Source organism: Sebastes umbrosus, chromosome 5 (genome assembly GCF_015220745.1).
Source record: "Sebastes umbrosus isolate fSebUmb1 chromosome 5, fSebUmb1.pri, whole genome shotgun sequence".
NCBI lineage: Eukaryota > Metazoa > Chordata > Actinopteri > Perciformes > Sebastidae > Sebastes > Sebastes umbrosus.
In genome coordinates this window covers 18461471-18484115 of record NC_051273.1, presented here as the reverse complement: position 1 = coordinate 18484115, position 22645 = coordinate 18461471, and the positions used below count along the sequence as shown (strand labels likewise).

Here is a 22645-nt window from a genome sequence, read left to right as displayed (position 1 = left end):
TCCTACATGTCCAGCATAACAAATCTACACTGATGACTTCTTAGCTAAACCACTCCTACCTGGCATGTAACCATCTGAGCTGAAATCATTAGCCCTACCAATCTTCCACCAATCTTGTTCATCAGCAATGTAAGTGGAGGTAGTCACCATGACGTCACCCATTGGTTTGTGGACTACAGTTTTGAAGCGTTGAGTTCGCCACTTACTGTAGGTTTTTGGCCGTCGCCATCTTATTCTTTTTTGCGTTCCAGAAGTGACATGAGAGGGTGGAGCTAAGTACAACCGAACGCTGAATAAGACATTTTTAGGCGACCAAAATGTTACAATTAACTTTCATGAACTGAAAACACACTGTGAAAGGGTTAAAGTTGTAAGACGAAAACACGGACAACGCTGTGGTAGCGACCTGTCAATCACAAGGTAGCCACGCCCTAAAGCATACCCTGCTTTATGGTCTATTTGACTCTAAATGGGACCATAATTTACTAAATGAACATCATACTGTATTGAAGAAGACTTGAAACTAGCGATTGAGACCATAAACTCAGGTTTACAATGTTGACTGAGGTAATAAATCAAGTGAGAAGTAGGCTCATTTTCTCATAGACTTCTATACAATCAGACTTCTTTTTTGCAACCAGAGGAGTCGCTCCCTGCTGGCTAAAAAATGTTTCAGCATTGGCTTCACTTTTCAGAACAGGAGGTTTCTGCTGTGGGGGGGGGAAGCAATCAAGCTACCATAAATAACAGGCCACGCAACTGCCAGTGATTGTGAAAGAGGTAGTTTGGCATACGGATGAGAGGGCACTTCGACATTTCCAACTCTCTCTCTCTATGACTCTTTCTCTCTCTTGCACACTTATTGCTAGTGTGCCATTGGTTAAGCCAACACATGCCAATGGTGGAACGTGTGCCTAAGGTTGCACACAGTTTGGACTGGAACCACAGGTCTGGAAGATACTGTCTTGAATGTTTTTTTCAGGTGCTTTGTACAAACTTCTTGCCCTTGTTAATAAAAAACGTTATAGTTGATGGATGTAAAGCCAAAAAATTCAAGCAATGTATTTAGTGATGTGGTCACACTAGGTTTTGCCAACATAAAGGCATTTTTAACAGTAGGATATATTTAATATCATAATAATAAAAATATTTGGAATAGAACTTCAGTAAATCTAACATAACACACATGTCGCTTCCTAGGCCTCAACTTCATTATTTTCAGTACAAAAACAAAACAAAACCAAAGCCAAACGGAAATGACCGCACTGTAAAAGCTATTTTTTTTATGTTTGTGTCTGTGTGTGGTTCGGTCAGCGACTGTACAGACACTTGACAGCACTGTTAAATGCAACAGAGAGTGTAATCAGAGGCTGAAGGACATAACAGAAACCACAAAGGACTCAGAGGGAGGTCGGGAGTAAAGACTTTCTACTGACAAAACGCCAGATGTCAAAGATACTTTTTGGCAAAGAAAATCTATAAAGCAACTTCAACTTAAGTTAAACAGGCACACACACTCGACGTCCAAGAAGGTAGAGTTTGGGAAACAAAATACCAGCACAGATGGATCAGAATCACCTTTATAGGCTTAAAAGGCAAAAGTGCTCTATTTTGGTTGGAGGAGTTTTTCCTTACAAGTGTCTTACACCACAAGTAATGCATTCTTGTAGGGAGACGTGTTTCTGAATCTTCTTCCAGCTCGCCTTTCATCTCTTGCATTGTGTGGAGTGACCAAACTGTTGTGTCTGTGCTGCAATGCATACCGTTTATGTTCATGGCTGGCAACACCAAAGACATCTTGGGTCGACTTCCTTTGTTGTGGCTGGTGGCAGGAAGTAGAAGATGATCCTGAGAACAAAGAGGAAAAGGTCACCGAGAGGAAAATACAACTCATTTGGAAGCAAATAAAACGGTCGATGGCGTGCATTTGCCAGTTGTCGATCAAGATTTGGAGCCGAGTTTACCCTGAGGAGAAGATCTACTGAGAACTTGCATTAACAACTTGAGGTTATCAATGATGCAATGATCATCTGGGAGATTCAAAGGTTCTCGCATAAGGCAATAATTTCCATGACGACCTTCCTAGTCACAAAATCCTTCAAATTGAGCACTTTTCTTATGCCTCGCCCCATCATCTAATTTCAATACTGTCTCCCTGGGCCATCGAAGAACATATTGCACTTATTAATCTACTAGAAGTCTGAGATCAAAATGGCTTTAACCATCAAAGTACTTCAGTTTCTGGAGCTATTAAAAACAGCTTTTGGGCAATTAATTAGACCAATGAGCGGGGAGGTTTTAATTTGATCACATCCTCTCAGAAGGAGCTGTGGTGGAGAGAGGAATGCTAATGTGCGAACACACATGTGACTCACATACGCACAGTATTAGCGGCGTTTCGCAGTAGCCCCACTACCAGATTCAAAAGCTATGACTTAAATCCTTTAATAAGTTAAATGATTAATACTAAGATTAATGAATGAAATCCTACATTATCTGATAAATAGATATTGTTTACTCTTCTCTCAGTTTGTAAGGCAAGAAACTATTATATGAACTGAAAAGCAAGAGACAAATAAGTTGCTGCTATGCTGCCAGGCTTTCAACTACAACAAGAAAGAGAGAATATCATCCCAGTTTTAGATAACCTGTACTGGCTCCCAGTATCTTGTAAAATGCATTTACTTGTTTAAAAGACTCTTAATGGTTTGGGACCAGCCTACATTACTAATTCGTTGTTGTCTTATAATCATTAACGGCCTCTTAGATCCTCTGCGGCAGGTTTATTAAATACAAACTATCGAACAAATAAGAAAATCTCAGCTCAGCCTTTTTTTAAACTTTGCACCAAAACTATGGAATTCATAACCCAGCGCTAGAAGAGATGTAAGCTCTGTGAACATTGTTAAACGACATTTGAAAACTTATTTGCAGTATTCAGCATTGCCTTCTTAACTCACTTTCACTCTTCCTTTGTTTTATTCTTATGTTTTACATGTATTATTGTTCTTATTCCTTCCTTTGTTTTAGTTCTATCTTATTATTTATTCAATTTGCCTGATTTTATTTATTCTCTTGTTTCTTCACTTTATTGAGAAGCACTTTGAGCTACACTTCCTGTATTAAAAGGTGCCGTATAAATAAAGTTTATTTATATCATTATTATGAGCACAATTAAAGGGGTACTCCATGAATTCAGTGTTTTACTTCAATAAAGTTGTAGGACTGGCAAGAGACATTTAAAAAAATAATGGTCAAAGTCAAAGCAGTAGAGGGTGAGATATCCTGACTTTTTGGTCATAGTATGGGTTAATCTCCAAAAATGCTGGATCCTACATTTCCCATAACACAACTCAATAGTGCTTTTCATTAGAGTAACCCAGCCTCCTAAATACCAACTTCTTTCAAACTCCACACCTCCACCAGGCTTCCTCTTATACATTTCTGAAGCCTAAATCAAGATAATCCTTCCAGAGCCATTATGTAGACATTAGTAGTACTGCTCATTACGAGTAGCCTCAACTTCATGTGTAAAATTGGTGGAGTGCCCCTTTGGGAAGCCTACCAAAAGACCAAATGAAAACACTATCACACATGGCGTGCAAAACTCAGCCTGGGTCAACTGAAAAATGAGGGGTGTTAAGGTGATGACAGGCGGGAAAACTGCAGTTTGAGGGTTGGGGAAGGAATTACAGCAAAGAAAGAGCAATGTAGAAAACTTGTGAGATACAAGGAGACATACCGATGTGTGGGAGAGACTTGTGTATTTGAGAATAAAGAGGCTTTTAAGATAAGATGTATTAAAATGAACACAAAAATGTTGCACTCAGCTATGAAGTTATCTTGTGTAACTACATCAGTAGCATTTCTCCACAATAAAGGGTTTGGTGTGATATACGGTCATGGCACTGAAAGGCATTAAGGATAAGCTGTAAGCCACCAAAGGGAGTATTAAATGCTAAAAATGACTGAGCGGGTGCCTTGACTGTGTTTGGAGGGTGGCAGCAGGAAAACACCCACCACATTACTGCTCATCATCAGGGGGCCGGCGACTTTGTCAAGCTGACATAACAGCTGCAGCTGCCATGACAACAGGTGAATTTTCCCTGAACCCTATGGGATACGGTCCACGGTGAAAGCAGCCAGTGTTTCCACCACCTCGCCTCAATGCACACTTATATAAAGCCACAGGTGCTAAAACAACACGAGAAGTGAAGCAAGACCTCAAAAGGACGCTAGAGTGAGAGCGGTTCCATATTTTTGGTCTTGTTGGGAGTTATGTTTTCCATCACCTCACCTCATTTCACACTTTCAACAAAGCCACAGGTGGTAATGTATCTATAACCTTGACCTGAGCATGGCCATCTCTGGGCGTGCAGCACACTGCAGAGAGTGACCTCAACTGCTGGCGAGGGCAAGAGCAGGCCACGATGAACCCGACGAGATGCCTCGAGGGACAAAAGTCAAAATTGCTAGTGATTGGCTTTAAAATCCAAACAAAATTCCAAATTTAATCCAGAGCTTTGGCAGTCTTGAAATAACATCATACCGACTGGAACAAAAAAACAAATGCACACACGTTTTTGTCGACACACACACCCTGAAACCCAGGAAACAAAATACAGGCAAATAAACTGACTGAGAAAAGCTAATAAAGGTCTTTAAGAATAAAAAGGTCAGACTGGATAACAAGCATGTAATCTATGTTCTGTCTTTTATTATGATGTGCTTTTTAAAGTGTTGCTGTCACAGTCGATAATACATCTTTGATTACTCTAACCTTCCCACTTATTAAAACCTGGATTCATCCACTTCAGCACTAAAAAATCCCAAAAAGACCTGGCATTTTCTTTTATTTTGAAATGACTGAAATGAAAGGAAGAGAATCAGAGAAAGTGATAAAAATCAGGGTTTTTGACTGTAGGACTGGTGCAGAGATGATGTATTTTTGTAGGCCAACGTGGAAGTTAGCATCGCCCTGGTTCCCTCGACAAAAAGCCAATGGGAATTTTTCTATTGGGTTTTGGATAATTGCAGAAATTAAGCAAACAAAACAAACGTTTATGATACCTACAGATTTTGTTCAGCAAGATAACCTCAACTTTTATGATTTTTGAAGTGTGAATGCAATCACCAGAAGTAAAAAGCTAACGTTAGGCTATAAACGAACTACACCACGGTCACATGAACGCAAGTATACACAACAAGGCTGTAAAAGCGGACGAGTCGGCGTGATGAAGTTTAGTAGTCTCATTTAGCCACTTGTTAGCAATCGTCATTTTTAAGACACATAAAAGCTTTAAAATTCACGAGTGAGTTTACTGACATATTTTATGTCGTAAAACAAAACGTTAAAATCAATCTAGTTAAAAACCCATTGACTTACAGACGAGGGAACCAGAAGTGCTAAAATGCTAACTAATATCCGGGTTGAATGACTCATTCCTGCACCACTCTATTTGAAGACATTGCAATGGCTTTTAGACATTATAATGGGCATTCTCCATTATTTTCTGACATTTATAGTTAGTTGCAGCCTCATCCTTGTATCAAGAATTGATTTTCTCCTAGCTGTTATTGTTTTCAAAAAGGTTATAATTTAGTTTTATCATAAGCTTAATTTCAAGCAATTCAATTAAATTTATTTTTATATAGCGTCAAATCATAACAGAAGTTATCTCAAGACGCTTTTCATATAGAACAGGTCTAGATCGTACTCTATAATTTAGAGACCCAACAACAGATCCCTCATGAGCATGCATTCTTATGTGACAATGGCAAGAAAGTCAAGTGTTACTATTAGCCATTCTTCAACATGTTATTCAAGAATTACGTTTGGAAGAGTAAAGATAAAAATCTTTCGTCAGCAGGTCATTAAGAATCACACCTCAGGAATTACTATTTATTATTTTGTTTAACTGTTTTGATCAAAAGTTAAAGTAGCTGTAATGTTAAACTCTCTAAACGCCCGTCACTGCTCATGCAACACAAAGCTGCTGCGAGAAACTGACCGACAGCCACTTGACCTGTAGAGGCCCTCAACTCGGGTACACCATTGTTGCCATTGTCCCTGCTGTCACCATGCCAACTCCCGAGCCAAACCTCTGTGGCCGGCTTGGTGACACAAGGGGGTCTTGATCTTTGACCGCATGCTTCAAAACTCCCACCCCACTGAGTAATCCTGAGGATTTAAGGGCTTAACATCACCCAGAGGTGTTGAGTGTCATATGAGCTCTCTGGAACAGTGACCCAAATGTGGTTTTGATAAGAAACACATTACTTTTTGGACACATTTTGTAAGTAAAATGTGTCTTATTTGTGGCAATAGATGGAGCAGCCACTTCCCATGATAATGAAACACAAACTATAATGGATACAACTGAAAGGAAAAAGACTTCCCAAGCAGCAAATTTTCTTTCTGTTTCCTTTGATAAAAGGATGGAAGAAAGAAAGAAAACCCAAACTAATCAACAAACTCTTTCTGAATTTGATGTCCAGGATTAATCATATCAAGAGGGAAAATGAAAAACAGGTTCAGAGTCTCAAATGTGGAAAAATGGTCAAATGAATAAAGACCGAGAAGATTAAGAGTGACATATGGCCGTGCCTAGAAACCTAAAACATGGTCTTGATGATTGCAAATGGACCAAGGAAACTGGACTGGAAAGGGCTAGTTACACCCCTGGGCGTGTGTATTTCATCCGCTCCCCCACTTTCCACTTTTCTCTAAAACCAAACCTCTCTGTTAAGGAACCGACCCATTACATATAAGTTATGGTTCATTAGTTACTGTGTCTTGATTAGTGTTGAGCTGTGAAACGTCCAATTGAAATATCTTCTAATTTGACTTTATGTGATCAGTTTAACCACCGTGTCCGTGACGTTGTTTCTCCTCTCAAATCAGTGTAACAAGTTGAAACTCACCCGGCGGAAAGACACTACATAGAAAGTGTCGCCACGACGGTTGAGCTCATCAAAGAAGTCACCGTAGGTGTGGTGAGGTGCGTAGTAGACCTGCAGCTCATTGCCAGGATTCCTGTTGATAAAGAAGAACAGAAAAATATGAGGAACACTAAAAAACACTGAACAAATAGTTAGAAATGGGGAGAAAAAGACTGACACGTATACCACTGATCAAGTGCTGATACATCAATGTTTTGTGCCAGAGAAATGTGTTAGATTTGGGAAAATTCATACAGATAAAACTCTGTTTTAATATTTATATTTATATATTAGAGCCCAACCGATTTATTGGTCAGCCGATTTTAACGGCCGGTATTGACCTATCGCAGATATATCGGTATCAGCAATCACCGATTTGAACACTATTTTTAAATTAACATAATTCAATAACAATTAGGCATCTCATTAATTGTTACTTTGTTTCCCAATTCGGGCACACTCTGCACAACACTGTGGCTTACTACGTTGAAAGCCAAGAACAACCTCTAGGGCAATGTCAACCCTATTTCATTCAATACAGGTGACAGACCTCTTATCTCTCTAGCAAAATACAGCTGGAGTCCAGAAATGTAACAGCCACCTCACTAATGGTTAAAACTATATACCAGCACAAAAATTACACTTACCAACATAAGCCACCATGTTCTGAACAGACACATTTCATTATAAACACTAACAAACATTTGCATTTTGGAACATAAAACAGCAAACTTAAACTACTCAGTCCAGCACTCAGGACGAGGCAGGCATGATGGGAAATGTGGGCTATCCCCGTCGCATCAAAAAAATAAATTGGTTCCAGGTTCTCAAATATGAGAATTTGCTGCTTTTGGTCAGACAAGACAAAACATTCAATGACATCACCCTGAGAAAATGTGATGGTTATTTTTCCACTATGTTCTGTTTTGTAACCAATCCTTTAATCGATTAATCAAGGAAAATAATCGGCAGATTAATCAATAATAATCATTAGTTGCAGCTCTACAGTAGTCCCTTGTTTTACAACCCACTGGAGAATAAAAGCGTACTGCTGTGGCCTGGTTCTAAACATATGAATACAGGACTGCTAATACATACTGGGTACAGCATGTCATGCTTGAAATGGGAATCTTTCTTGTGTATTTTCTAATTCCACTCCGGCCAACCGGTGGTTAACTGCTGAAACAGATTTTTTTCTTCTTTTGTCCTGTAGATGTGGATGCTTCATAGCCAGAAAAAAAATGTGTGTGGCCAAAAAACTATTGTCTCCATCTGCCTGATCCAAACTACATGGTGCAGTCCAGCAGTAAAAGGTTCTTACTGACCACCAACCCTCCGAAGCAGTTCAGAGGTTCATGCTTTAAAATCACTGTTTCATAAATCAGAGAGATTGTAAAAACTGAAAAACGGACAAACGTAGAAATGTTATCTCATTACTACAATTACATTCGAAGAGCCACTTTAGTCAAATACAACTCTAAAACAATGAGTTTGTTATGTCTACAGTTGGTTGACATAATCTATTTATGAGTATCCCGCTGACAATAAACACGACAGACTACATCTCTAAACAGGCTTCAACTCACTCTTTTAGTTTACCACACTGTGTTGGTTTGGTTTACCACATAACCAGTAGTTACTGTGTATTTGTTCTGATATTTACACTATGTTCTGCCTTTACTCACTTTTCCTCAGTAGATTCTGTGTATTGGACCGTCACAATCTGGGCACTGTCAGTCTCTTTATTCTCTGTTTTCTGTTGGGAAAAAAAAGAGAGAGTTAGTTATAAGCTCTTTATATTCGTATCAACTAACCATTAGAGAGAGCAGGATTAACTGTTGGCAACACTGTCAAACACATAAATACAGACTCTGTTGCAAGTGACCATCATTTCAAATCACTTAGAGATCAGTACACACATTACAGTCCCAAGGTTTTCTCCTGATAAATCACATCTAGTTTAGAAAACTTAAGACTTAAACTTGCATGTAGAGCCAATGAAAATGAACAGAAATGCAATTAAAGAGACTTATGTGTGTCTGTGGGGCTAAAACAGCTCAATACAGGTGAGAAATAAACACGTCTACATTTCTATTTAAAGTGAAAAGAAGAATGGGTATATACGAACTAGGCAGCTCTGAGTTGATTGGACCTACTGTGACAGATTTTGAAAAAAATGATGGAAAAAAGGAGCAGGGGGCACTAATCCTACAGCTCCCCCCTAAGTGTTGTGTTTACTTTCTCAGGGCTGCCGGATTAAACTCAGCCCAATAAAGAGAAATGAGAGGCAGAAAAAAGAGAAGGTGTGAGGGGAGGTGAAACAGTGGTGAAAGAGAGGCTTTTGGTTTGCCAAATAAAAACTTTAAATGGCGTAAAATATAAGTCAAGTTTAGTTTGTAAGCACTGAACACTGAACATCACGTAAATTCTTACACGGTCCATTAGACGTGTGTTTTCCTGTTTTCCACAACATGCTGCGACTTACCAGAATGGTCCTGGTGGGTTTGTGATTGCTGTTACTCATGCGTCTGGATCTGGTCTGCTGCACTTCATGGCGGTGGACCCAACCCCTCAACTCATGGGCCAACCTGCCAATCAACGGGAATTAGACTTTTTTTCACATTTTAGGTACATTTTTAGCATTTTTGTGGTATTACGTGAAAGGAGAAAAGTAGGCTGTACATTAAAGCTGCAGTCGGTAACTTTGAGCAAAATGAATCATATAAAACTGTCACTATATCCGGACAGTAGTACATGAGACAGATAATCTATGAAAAAAAACATGTTCCTCTGTGTCGTCCTGTGTTCCTAATGGCATTTGCAAGATTTCACAGCGCCCAAAGGAAAACAACCAATCAGACCCGAGCATTCTCTACAGCAGTTGTCAATCACTGCTCGCAAAACTCACAAACTCCGATCAAAATGTCATCTATGCAGCGCTGATCAAATATGAATTACTAATCTGTTACTGTAATGCCTATTTCTCGCCTCGAATGTGAGAAAAGATGAGAAAGATTGTGACCTGGCCGCTATACTGAAAACACTCGAGCAAATATCAAGCACCGCCCACCAGCCGGAGCAAACTTTCTCGGAGTTCATGAGTTTCGCGAGCCGTGATTGACAGCTGCCGTGATTGACAGCTGCTGTAGAGAATCCTCGGCTCTGGTTGGTTGTTTTCCTTCAGCACTAGGGCTACACAATTTTGAAAAAATATCTATTTGCGATTATTTTGACTGATTGCGATATGATTTGCGATATTAGAGGAAATGATAAGTTTTACATCATTATTCTCATTTTCATTGAAAAATATATTAAATAGATTATGGTGTGATTTTTGCAGTGATCTGTACCAAACAAAGATGTTTTCTTAAGTCTGTAGAATATGATGTGTAGGTCAGGACATCTCTGCAGCATGGCAATATTTAAAATAAAATGCTATTTTGACACACATTTCGCCTTTAACAAATATTTGAAAATTGCAGAAGGCTATATTGCGATTTCGATAAAATTTTGATTAATTGTACAGCTTTATTTGGCTGTTAAATCTTGTAAATGCCATTAGGAGCACTAGGAAGAACATAATTTTTTTCACAGATTATCTGTCTCACGAACTACTGTCAGGATATAGTGACCGTTTTATAAAACAGTATACGGTATAAAATGATTTTTTTATCACACTTGCTCAAAGTGACCGAATGCAGCTTCAAAGAGTTTCTAACTTACTCTAAGCACTTGGTCCTGTTAACAGGAGGCAGGCAGGGGGGAGGTGGTCTGAGGAAGATTGGATCCTTCACCACCATCAGGGCCTTATCCTCAGAGCTGCAACGCAGGAGAAAAAGCAAATAGAGAGGCTGGTAAACAAAGAGAAAAGTGATAACTTTACAAGACTGTTTACAAGAATTTCAAATAAGAATCTGGTAAAAAATATTTTCCACATGTTGAGAATATGCCTTGAATGCAAACTGAGAGCCAACGTGGCTGCTTGCCCTCTGATGGCGGTGAAACACCCAGACCCAATCCCAACGTCCACACTCACAGACTTTGAGGCGCGTTCCTGCAAAGTCCATGAGGGTTTAGGGCTGTCCCACTGTCAAATCATCAAGTCGTTGAGGGCTCTCTCGCTGACATTTTGAGCCCTTTATGAACACTTTCCGTAAGTCTGCATTTCTGCAGACTTTGCCCGAGGGAATTACCCACAATTCATAGCGTGGTGACGTTAAACATAGGGTTGCCATGGTTAATAAGGGAAGCCTGGAGGAGCTAAAAAAAAAAAAAGGTAAAAAAAGGTAAAGAAAGAGGACGACACATGGGTGTTCAGCAGGGCATATTTAAGTTTACATTAACATGAATGATTTAAGATGGAACATTAAAAACAAATGAAATCAGAGGATTGCAGCATTCGACTACATTACACAGCTGGTTTATTCATCAACCAGTTCTTTTAAGTTTGCTTGATGAAGTTTGACAAAAACAGGTACATCGATTTTTTTGACAGTTACGTCTAGTCTCTTTCAGAAACTTTCCACTTACGAGGTCATGAATACCACAAGAGGGGGGTGTTCATATGTACTCTTCTCGTGAACACGGTAAACACGACCCCATTTAAAAGGCACCATTAACCAGTCAGTTAAGTCCCTGAGGGTTCAGGGTTTAAGTCCTTAGGGGGGACATTGGGATTGGGCCCAAGAGCAGGAAGCAAACGGTACCAAAAAAGAAACCAGCGTGGTGTCAATGTGGAGACAATTAAAGTTACTTATGACTTTCTTTGATTCAAATTCTTCGTACTTGACATGTGCAGAGGTGGCAGAGCTTCAGTCAATAATTGTGTGCACATTCTGAAACGATGCGTCCACATGCTCCTCGAGGATGATCAGAAACATGCTACAGAGAACTGAGCACTACAGTACCACCCTGCAGGTCACATCCAGTCTGATTATGAAGCAGTCTGGATTGTTACCATAAAGTGGGTTTACATACATTATGGATTAGAAGCACACTGCTTCTCAGACGTCACTGTGACTTAAATTACAACTGTTCTACCTCTGTGAATGAATGATTATGTGGCTTGAGGCGATGATGTAGACTGTCCACAGTCAGTGCCCACCTGCAGGGAGCTTGTTACCAAAACGCCTGCCACCGACGTAATGCCTCCCCTCGGGCCTCCTTGATCTGAGCCAACGCATCAGCTATGCCTCGCGTTCCCGTCACTAAAGCGCTCTGGAAATGGTTTGGCGAGACAACATGTCAGCCCACGGAGGTTTCATCATGACTCTAACGGAGGGGCCCGTATTAACCTTCCCGCACACACACCTTCCTGTTCAGTGGGACCCTGAGATTAAGTTGCATGTCCCCCCCCCGTCATCCTCCTCCCTGGTGCGTTTGGTGCTGTCACCCCTTTTGTAAAGGCTAATGTGTTCCTTCCTGCCCGCGCTGGTTTAATGCTGCCGGGAAACCCAATACTACAGCCGAATGGTTTACATTAACATGTAACATACCCGACGCGGAGATCTGACAAAACACAGGCTGGCGATGCCATGCAGACATTAGACGCTCTGACCAGCTTGCAAAACATCATTTTCAGGACATGGTGGGTGCAGGACAAGCAACGCACCAAACAAGAATGTTATTTATGCAATTTACAAATGAGACTGCTGGGCCTCTATTGCATTTTAAAAAAAGAAAGAAAAATATATAACCTTTTAGAAAAATAAACTGTTACTGGCAATATAAAGATGGATGTCAAACAAGGCTTGACCCTAATTTCCCACCTTGTTACTCAAAGCACAACTGCTGGCCAACTAGCCAAGGGCCTGCAGGCGTTTGAAAAGCAGACGTTTGGACAGAGTCGGTAATCGGCTGGCGCGCATGTTTACACGTGGCGTAATGAGCTGTAGCAGTTCAGGCTGAGCCCAGGCACAGGTGCGTCCGGGTCCGCTGACACGGTGTTGTGTTGTGAAAGGTGTTGGTGGCGGTGGGTTGAGCTCATTACCTGTCGGCCATCTCAGAGGGTAAATCGGTAATCACAGCCTCGATTTCTTCCTCTGACGTGAAACCCAGCAGGTGTCTGCCGCTGTGCTGCATGGAGATGTCTCCGAGCTTGGAGCCTGGGCCGCCCGGAAACAGACTGAAGAAACAGAAGACAGGTGATGTGAGGAGAACAGACAGGTGAGGCAAACTCAGGATACTATTGGTACATGTCCACAGGGGCATTTTTTATTGCGAGGGATCGTCTCGCTTCCCAGCATGGGACGCTTGATTGGCTGCCACAAGACACAAGGCACTAGGCACCTGATTGAACGAACGGTTTCCCTCGTGGGTTGTAAACTTTCTTCTCTTACATCACGAAAATAGTTCACTAAAATGTATTTCTGAAAACATTTTATACGAGAAATAAGGCATACAGTTGCCATATCTGTCTTTCATTTGGATTAACAACAGTTAGTTTAAAAGTCTCTGGATGCCCCTGATTTGCATAAAGTAGCCTAGACCTCAACTTTATGCAAATGAGGAGCAGCCAACGCGAAGACAGACAATGAATGGGCGTGGAAAGGACAGAGACTGTGGACATGTACCATAAGGGTGGAGGAAACCATCTAAAAAGAAGAACCGGGTGCGTACTGGACTCAAATGACCGCTGAATTCCACGTGGACCACATCCTGTGCACAGGAGGGTTTTTAGCCACAAGCAGAATCTGAACTCTGATCTAGACTGCACAACCCAAAGCACGCTGCGGCGCACACACAAGCAAAAATACACACAGCCTCTTTCAACGGTATTACTGCACTGGGTGGCATTTCATTTCAAAGGGATCCGACCTCAAAAGCGGGCATATTTTACATTCCAAAGGAGAGCCCAAACACAAAACACGCAGATGCGAGCACAGGTACAGACACACACAGACTTCAGCTACTGTGGATACCACTCGAGTCACAAAAGCAAACTCAATCATGGGCCCCAAGAAACCTTTTTTCTGTTTAAGCTCTAGAGAACAACTGAAAGGACACATTCCCAGCACAGTGCAGGCAGATTATCAAAGACAGCCAGTCCAACGAGTATCTTTGTGGAGCGTGTTATTCCCAGGAGAAAACAAAACATTTTTAAAACATGAGAACAGAGACGTCGTCGTTATAGTTGGAGGTGGATTCGACTTTAGTTTTTGTGGGATTACGCAATCTGTCCATCTGCTAGCTGGGTGGAATAAACCCTTTTCCCCAGTGAAGTTTTACATAACTCATCTTAATATGTCACGACTGTTAATATTACGAGCAGAGATAAGAAATACCGCCGTACACAAATGTTTTATACTTCTTCTTTTGTAGCTTGAAATGATTTTCTTTTTATAATAGTAAGTGGTAAATGTTTACTTTCCTTCCAACCCAGCAGGGCGTTTTGAAGCTTATTCACCCATTAGTCACAAAGTCCTAGAAACTCTGGCAACAACAAAGGAGGAATGGAAGATACTGTACACGTGAGAGCTATTTGGCATGGACGAACTATTAGTCGTCGGCTTCTTTACCAACTACCAGTACATCAGTTTCACTCAAGATAAGACTGTTATGTATGGGCAGTACTGGACTACAGTACTCTGGATTGTACCACAAGGGTACTGTTAAAGGGGACATATTATGCTTCAAGTTTATACTTGTATTTTGGGTTTCTATTAGAACACGTTGACACGCTTTAATGTTAAAAAAACACATTATTGTTGTCATACTGTGTCTGAATATACCTGTATTCACCCTCTGTCTGAAACGCTCCGTATTAGCGCCTGTCTCTTTAAGACCCCCTCTAATTATTTTTCATTGATAATAACATAAACAAGCCTTATCTAAACTGTTGGCAAACAATAGTGAGATGATTGTTTATTCATTTGTCAACTTTTATTTTTAGGTCAATGTGTTCATTGACTGTTAACTGAAATACGGGTCAAGTGGGTTTGTGTGAACATATTGTTTCAGTGGGAAATGTTCGGCTCTGTTTTCAATAAACGTTTTTGCTTAATGTCTCACATGAGAGGCGTGATTCCCACAATGACTCATGGGGTTTCCCATTTGTTTTCCTCCGGTAATCAAACTCTTGTGCATCTACAGTATGTTGCAGTTACCAGTAATCTTCATGTATCTTGAGTTACAGTGTGCCATCATCACCATTGTTTTGTTAAAGACATACAAAAGAGATCCATAGTCACACATCATGCATCATGTGCTCACCTCATTGGTCCGACGTTAAGCACAACGAACACCAACACCGCCATGAGACACACCGCTCTCCTCTTGGGGGCCGTTACCTTCAGTACTGTGTTCTGCAGGAAAAGTTAGACATCATGTTGTATTACAAACTACAAATCACAGATATGAGTCATGTATAATCCTCACAAGACTTGTTGTGGAAACTTCTCTACTTCTGTTACTCTGCACAGACAGCTTTATGCATGCAGGCTGTGTGGAAGTATTGGCAGAGCTGTTGCTGCTAGCCTCTCACCTCACTCAGCAGGCCCTCGAGCTGCCTCTTGAGGGTTCCATTCTCACACTTGAGCAGCTCATTCTCAGACAACGCCACATTCAGGCGAGCTTCCAGCGTGAGCAGGTAGTCTTTCTTCTTTTTCCGAGACAGGGATGCCGACTCGCGGTTCTTTATCATACGCTGCTGCCTCTGAGATATCTTTGACTGGAGTGAGAAAGACAGAAACAGAAACACACATTTGACAAAGGTTATTATTACTCCTGTCAAGTCAAATATTTCATCACATTGTGGATGTATCCACTCCACACCTATCCAAACAGGAAAGGGGGGGTGGTTATTGTGAGAATTAAGCAAAATGCCTGCCTGAGCCACCTGTTGGGTTGTAGATCATAAGTTCCTGTCACTGGGGTGACGTCATGTTTTTCTATGCTCTCAAGGGCATTTGGTTAAAAACGGCTTTTCATTCATATGAGCAATCTTGTTCTGTGAAACACCTAAACAAATGACTAGGGAATAGGTAGGGGAAAAAAATGGATATACACACATGTAGGTATGCAAAACAGCACAGTGCAGTCAATGGTATAGATGCTTATCCATATTTACTGCTGTATCCCAGTGGGCAACCTCCAGGTCTGAAAAGTGAAGCCAATAACGGAAGTGCCTTAAACTTGCATTCTTTCTAATAACCAGCAGGGGGCGACTCCTCTGGTTGCAAAAAAAAGACAGATTGTATAGAAGTCCATGAGAAAATGAGCCTACTTCTCACTTGATTTATTACCTCGGTAAACATTGTAAACATGAGTTTATGGTCTCAATCGCTAGTTTCAAGTCTTCTTCAATACAGCATGATGTTCATTTAGTAAACTAGAACTGCACTCGGAGAGCGCAGACCTCCGCCAAGGCAGGTTTCATGTACGTCACTGAAAACACACTGTGAAAGGGTTAAAGTTTTAAGATGAAAACATTAACTCTTTCACAGTGTGTTTTCAGTTCAAAAAAGTTAATTGAAACATTTTGGTCGCATGAAATTGTCTGAATCAGCGTTCGGTTGTACTTAGCTCCACCTTCTCGTGTCAATTCTGGTTGCAAAAAAAATCAAGATGGTGACGGCCAAAATGCCGAACTCAAGGCTTCAAAACGGCAGTCTACAAACTAATGGGTGATGTCACGATGACTACCTCCACTTCTTATACAGTCCATGCTGTTTCCACACAAGAGATCCAACACCAACTCATTCATACTGAGGATGTATGTTGTACATTGAACACCACTGAGGACCTCCTTACTAGAAGATGTGTGAGAAGGCAAGAGTTTGCAAGGGGGGGGGGGGGACACTGGCATGTGAGAGAACACACCAGTAAAAAGACAGAACACATAGTGATAAAGTAAACAAAGAGGGGAAGGGGAAGCTGACATAAAAGCCAGGGTCGACTTTGTTATTCTCTCTGAGAGAGGAGGAACACATCGGCTGTCGATGCTCCAGTTTACTACGGTGGCAGAATAAAACACAGACATGTTCAAGAAGTGTCGTGAGGTTAATGACACCTCTGCAACAAATCACAGCTTTAGCATCGCTCCCAAAGAGCCCTCAAGTGCACGCGATCAAGCTTCTGCTTGAAAATATTTACACCTACATCCTGTGAGAGGTCCAGAGGTCGACTGCGATGCCTCAGTTCTATATGTGAAGAAAAATGTGTTTATGGAGTGTGTCAACCCTTTGAGAAATGGGCTCACATATGAGACACATAAACACAGAAGTACTTTATATGTTATAGATCTGGATGTAAAAAAAAAAGTCTTAATTGCCGTAATCAGTGTCTTAAACACTCAAGGTAATTTGTAAATAAATAGACAGTCATCAGCATTTTTCTATTTGTTTTTTGTTTATTACAAATCAAGACTGTCCAAACCTCTGAAAAGAAGAGCAAAAACAAAAAACGTTTGTGTAAAAATAAACAATTGAATGAATAAATAAATAAGAAAGAGCCGTTTTATATCTTGTTTCCAGTAAGGATAACCAATGGGATTCCTTCCACTCAAGTTCAGAGAGGTTAAGACTGAAATCTAACCCAAATAGCACATATCATAACATGACCTGTCTCCAATTAACAGGACCCATGGCTGTGGTGTTACCCAAACACCTCCATTGACCATCCAGTCCCCAGCCACCCCTCTCCAAACACAAACACCCTCCCAGGGGTAAGCCTCTAAGATCCTGGGCCTAATAGCCCCTCTGGTGATTGAGTTATTTGGATCCCTGTATTTGTGTTCTGTCTCCTGAGAAACCCCTCTGTCTCCCAGAGCCAGATCTGGGAGCCGTGCCACTAGCCTGAGCCTGGGAACGCTGCAAGTAAGCAGTTACCAGGGAGTGGAGAGCAGGGGGAACTTCACATCACAGCCACCAGAATGAGGCTGGGGAGGAAAATGTTGGACAAGCGGCAAGAAATGGCACTTCTCAATGAACCTCTCTGGAAGAATGGGTGAGAACACGGACACCGGTTCAAACTATTTAAGTGTATGTGGGAAAAGTAAACGAGGGAATAAAAACTGCCAAGGTGCCCATGAGCAGCACACTTTCTTCCAGCTGCTCCTGCACAACTGCACAGCTGCAGGCTGCAGGGTGTTGCTGAAAGGGACAATACCTGATCGACAGCTCTTCAATGGATGAATGCAGGTGAAGAGAGAGGGAAAAAAAGCCAACAGATCCCAGCTTGCCTAACTGTCACACTGCTGTCGAGGGTCAACTCTTTTCATTCAGCACCCGAAGGGTTACTCCAGGAGGAAGTGTGTGATGCACCCTTAACCTATCCAACCGGGAAGAGGGCTTAGTTTAACACGTTCCTGATTTTACTGTCGGTCATAAAACACCAATAACTGTGTCATGCGTTCCACAGGTGAAATAACTGTCGACCTGTGATCTTGAATTCTTTCTAAGAAATATTTTGTGTTGGCGTTCACTTTTTAGGTACTCATGTGGCGGTACTGAGTCAGAAGACTGAAAAACAGTTCCCATCCACATAATAATATAAAATAAAATGCCTTCTTAATAATAATAATGAACAAATGCCTCTTCAATAATGAACAAATGCCTCTATATTAACAAACAATTAAGGAAACTGAAATATTGGTTTGTGTTTTTCCTTTCACCCTCCTTTAAAGTTTTCCCAAATAAAATACACTAAAAGAAATGGGTATAAAGGGTTTCATTGAAAATCAACAAATGAATAGAATACAAAAATACAGCCTGCAGGCGTTAGGCTATTGTAAGGCAAGCCAGCTGTTGCACAAATAGCACCTAATCGTCCCAGTGCAGGTAACCTAATTGGTTGGCACTTAAATTGTTTCCCCAACTAGGAGTCAACACTCTCAACAAACAAAACACACAGATCACAGAATCCCAAAAGGGCCCAAAACAGACCAGAGTTTCTGGTAAAGCTGATAACACATGTTGCATTGAGTGAAGGAGAGATCAGAATGACCCTGGGTGTGCAGTTTCCCTCCTCTTTTAAGCCCTACAGAAAGGGCGTCGTTACACCCTGATTGGCCAAGAGGGGAATGCACCAAGCTGCTCTCAACTATCATTTAAGAGCCAGTCCCCACACCCTGCGCAACAGGTGAACTGAATAACCCTCTAATCACTCAGCAACTCAACCAAAAAAACACCAGGGAAAAGGGAAACAACAGCAAGCACCAGAGAATTGGCAGCTGCCACACTAAGTTTCCCTAAATCTCCATTTTAACATCCATTAACTGTGCTGTGGGTTAAAGGTGCAGAGCAAAAGCAAGAGAGCATGTTGTTCCAGTTGACTGATGTCTTGTGGCTGTTTTTTTGCGTTCAGGTATTCAGTTGACAGTTAGTGGGTAAACTGGTAGTTTTTGGCATGCAACGAATCACAAAACTCACACTTCCATTAGATACAATACAGCAGGGTGACAGCCGGTGTGCCTTACTTTGTCAATAAACATTTAACTTTAAAGTACATCATTTTACACTTTGTAATGCTACAATTGAGTTTTGTGTGATGTATTTACAGCATAGACTGTATTTAAGAAGTGGACGTAGTCACCGTGACGTCACCCATTGGATTGTGACTACGGTTTTGATGCCTTGCATTTGGCATTTTTTGCCGTTGCCATCTTGTTTTTTTGCAACCAGAAGTGACACGAGAGGGTGAAGCTAAGTACAACAGAACACTGAAAAAAACTTTTTTTAGGCGTCCAAAATGTTACAATTAACTTCCATGAACTTCCATAATGACGTTTAGTGTGCAAGACGAGAGATGTAGTTCGCTGAGCGGTTTCACACAAAACTAAACGATACTATGACAAACCTACGACAAACTGAGACTTTCTTGACTTGCAAAATTATCTTTTAAATTGACCAATATCCTATGTGTGATTCATGGCGCCATTCAAATGGGATCAAAAAAATATTTGTCTCTCGCCATTGACTACCGTATATATTTTTTCCAAAATAAGGTCCCATGGGGTCCACTGGACGGGGCGGGACTTCGCTTCTCTATTTGACTCTAAATGGGACCATAATTTACTAAATGAACATCATGCTGTATTGAAGAAGACTTGAAACTAGCAATTGAGACCATAAACTCATGTTTACAATGTTTACTGAGGTAATAAATCAAGTGAGAAGTAGAGTAATTTCTCATAGACTTCTATACAATCAGACTTCTTTTTGCAACCAGAGTGGTGTCGCCCCCTGCTGGCTGTTAGAAAGAATGCAAGTTTAAGGCACTTCTGCATTGGCTTCACTTCACAGAACCGGAGGTTGCCGCCTGATTTACAGTAGTTTTCCTGCTGCATCATATTACACAAAAGCAGCTTTTATACATTAGGACAAAAACAACCAGATGTGGGAACATAAACACCAGCTCAAAGTCAGGGAGCTGAAACGTTCAACAGATTTTCAACACATCATGTGGTGAATTGTTCAAATCACTGGGTACGATACGATTTCTCCCCGATTGAGTGTTGAATAATGGAAAAAAAATGTGTAATGGTTTAAATCAAGCTCCCTTGTAGCTCTCTTGGGATTTTCTCAAGGTGATTTTTTCTTTTCTTTAACACAACTGAGCCCTCCTGAGTTGGAAACTGGACACAATTAAGGACATAAAAGCATCGTCTTCTGTGTTGGAGGTGGGGGACTTCTCTCCATCCAGCATCACACTATACTTTCCTGGGGTCCCCTCCTCTAAATCCTCCCATCCAACTAATGGGAGGATTTGTTGAGGCCTGCAATTCCAGGCTGGACTGTTTTTCAGTGTGACACACACACAAACACACACACACACAGCTAAATCCCCGGCTGTATAGGAGCTCATTACATTACAGTGACCCAATCCCTGATGGCTGTTTACAGCTGTCGTAAATGCTTCGTCCTGCACAACACCTGTCCGAAGCATGTAATCGTTAGCAGCCGTTTAACACCCGGGCTTATATAGGCTATCTATAGCCCAAAATACAGTACTGTAAACAGCATTAACAGTGACACGTACAGACAAACTGTAGATATAACATGTACTAACACCTGGCACAAGCATGCCATCTTTAACAGGCATTTTACACATCCCCCAGCCCACCAAGTCCACCACCGTGCTGCTGTGGACAGACCACAGTGAGGTTATAAAGTGAACACAGCTGCAGCGAGTCCGAACACATTCATACAGCACGACATGGCTCAAGAGCTTCTCCGTGGGCCACAGAAACAACTCTAAAGTCAATTTAAAGCGAGACTACCACTACGCAACTTTTGAAAGATGAAATAACACATTATTTTTCTTACAAATGAAGAGCTGTATTTATAAATTCATATTATATAGATTATCATTCTTACAGTCTTTAATGCACACACTTTTTAAAATATGTAAATGTCATCTGTCACTGTCAATACAAATCCTACAGGCTGTACATACAGTATATAGACATGTATACATGTTAGGGCTGTCAAGGTTAACACAATAATAACGCGTTAACGCAAATTAGTCTTAACGCCACTAATTTCTTAACCCATTAACACAATCGATATATAAGAGGTTGCAGCGAGCTTAGTTTTAAAGCTAGAGTGAAGATACTGGCATCATCATTTGGGGCAAGTCATAGTCAAGTCAGCACACTGACACACTGACAGCTGTTGTTGCCTGTTGGGCTTCAGTTTGCCATGTTATGATTTGAGCATATTTTTATGCTAAATGCAGTACCTGTGAGGGTTTCTGGACAATATTTGTCATTGTCTTGTGTTGTTAATTAATTTCCAATAATAAATATAACCATACATTTGCATAAAGCAGAATATTTGTCCACTGCCATGTTGATAAGAGTATTAAATACTTGACAAATCTCCCTTTAAGGTAAATTTTGAACAGATCTATTTTTTTATAATATTTATATATACACCTTTTTCACTACTTTTTTACAAAACAGTCCTGTCTATTCTTTACCTTTATTGTCCAGCTTTGTCGTCCTTGTCCCTAGCTGTTATTTCTATTTCTGTAAAAGTACTTTTACATTCTTTGTATGTACGCACTTGGCAAATAAAACTGATTCTGATTCTAATATTCATTAAAACAAACCCTCACTCACTTTAATACACTCAGGGGGTTTGCTGCTACAGCCTTACTTGGTCTGGTATGACCAGTAGCTTGTGGTGGCTAATGTTACTTTAGACACATGCTCCTGTGTAAGTGACGCTATTGAGCCGCTGACTTTATGACTCTTCTCTACTCGTGCTGCACCATGTTTTATTATTATTATTATTGTCACTTGTGGCTGCAGTGGCTTCATTTAGCAAAACTTACATAGCCTCACTTTAAATCATTATATGACTCCCAGATTCTGCAATATGAATACATTTTTTTTTCCTTCACTACAACATCTTTAAAAAATTTTCACCTCTCTCTCCTGAGAAATGAATGGAGGTGTCAGCTCAAAACACTCACATTTTCCCCCCTCAAAATTAATGTGTACGGTCCCTCCCCTTTAATGACCTATTGTAAACTTTATTGACTTGGTTTGCTTTACAAATGGCTGAGAGGCGTATTGGTTTTGGCCTCTGAGGTTTGAAATTCCTCGACATTGTTCTCTGGCGCGAAAACTGCTCGATTATCCCCAAGATAATTGGACGTTGGAAGTTCCTCTCGGGCACGACTATTTTTACAGCCAGAGGTCAACTGTTACCATTCATAAAACAATGACCACTTATGAGATTTCAGCTGAGGTTAATCA

General features: G+C 40.8%; 1 protein-coding gene across 1 annotated transcript in view; it reads right to left on the bottom strand.

Annotated features, from left to right (window-relative positions):
* Positions 1 to 22645, bottom strand: part of atf6 (activating transcription factor 6) — a 46701-nt gene that overhangs the window by 10351 nt on the left and 13705 nt on the right. Inside the window, exons 8-15 of the mRNA XM_037770398.1 lie at positions 15425 to 15610; positions 15154 to 15245; positions 12932 to 13066; positions 10666 to 10761; positions 9428 to 9530; positions 8628 to 8698; positions 6925 to 7036; positions 1764 to 1848 (exon numbers count right to left, since the gene is read on the bottom strand). Of these exons, the coding sequence (XP_037626326.1) occupies positions 1764 to 1848; positions 6925 to 7036; positions 8628 to 8698; positions 9428 to 9530; positions 10666 to 10761; positions 12932 to 13066; positions 15154 to 15245; positions 15425 to 15610 (880 nt within the window). The remainder of the gene's footprint in view (positions 1 to 1763; positions 1849 to 6924; positions 7037 to 8627; positions 8699 to 9427; positions 9531 to 10665; positions 10762 to 12931; positions 13067 to 15153; positions 15246 to 15424; positions 15611 to 22645) is intronic.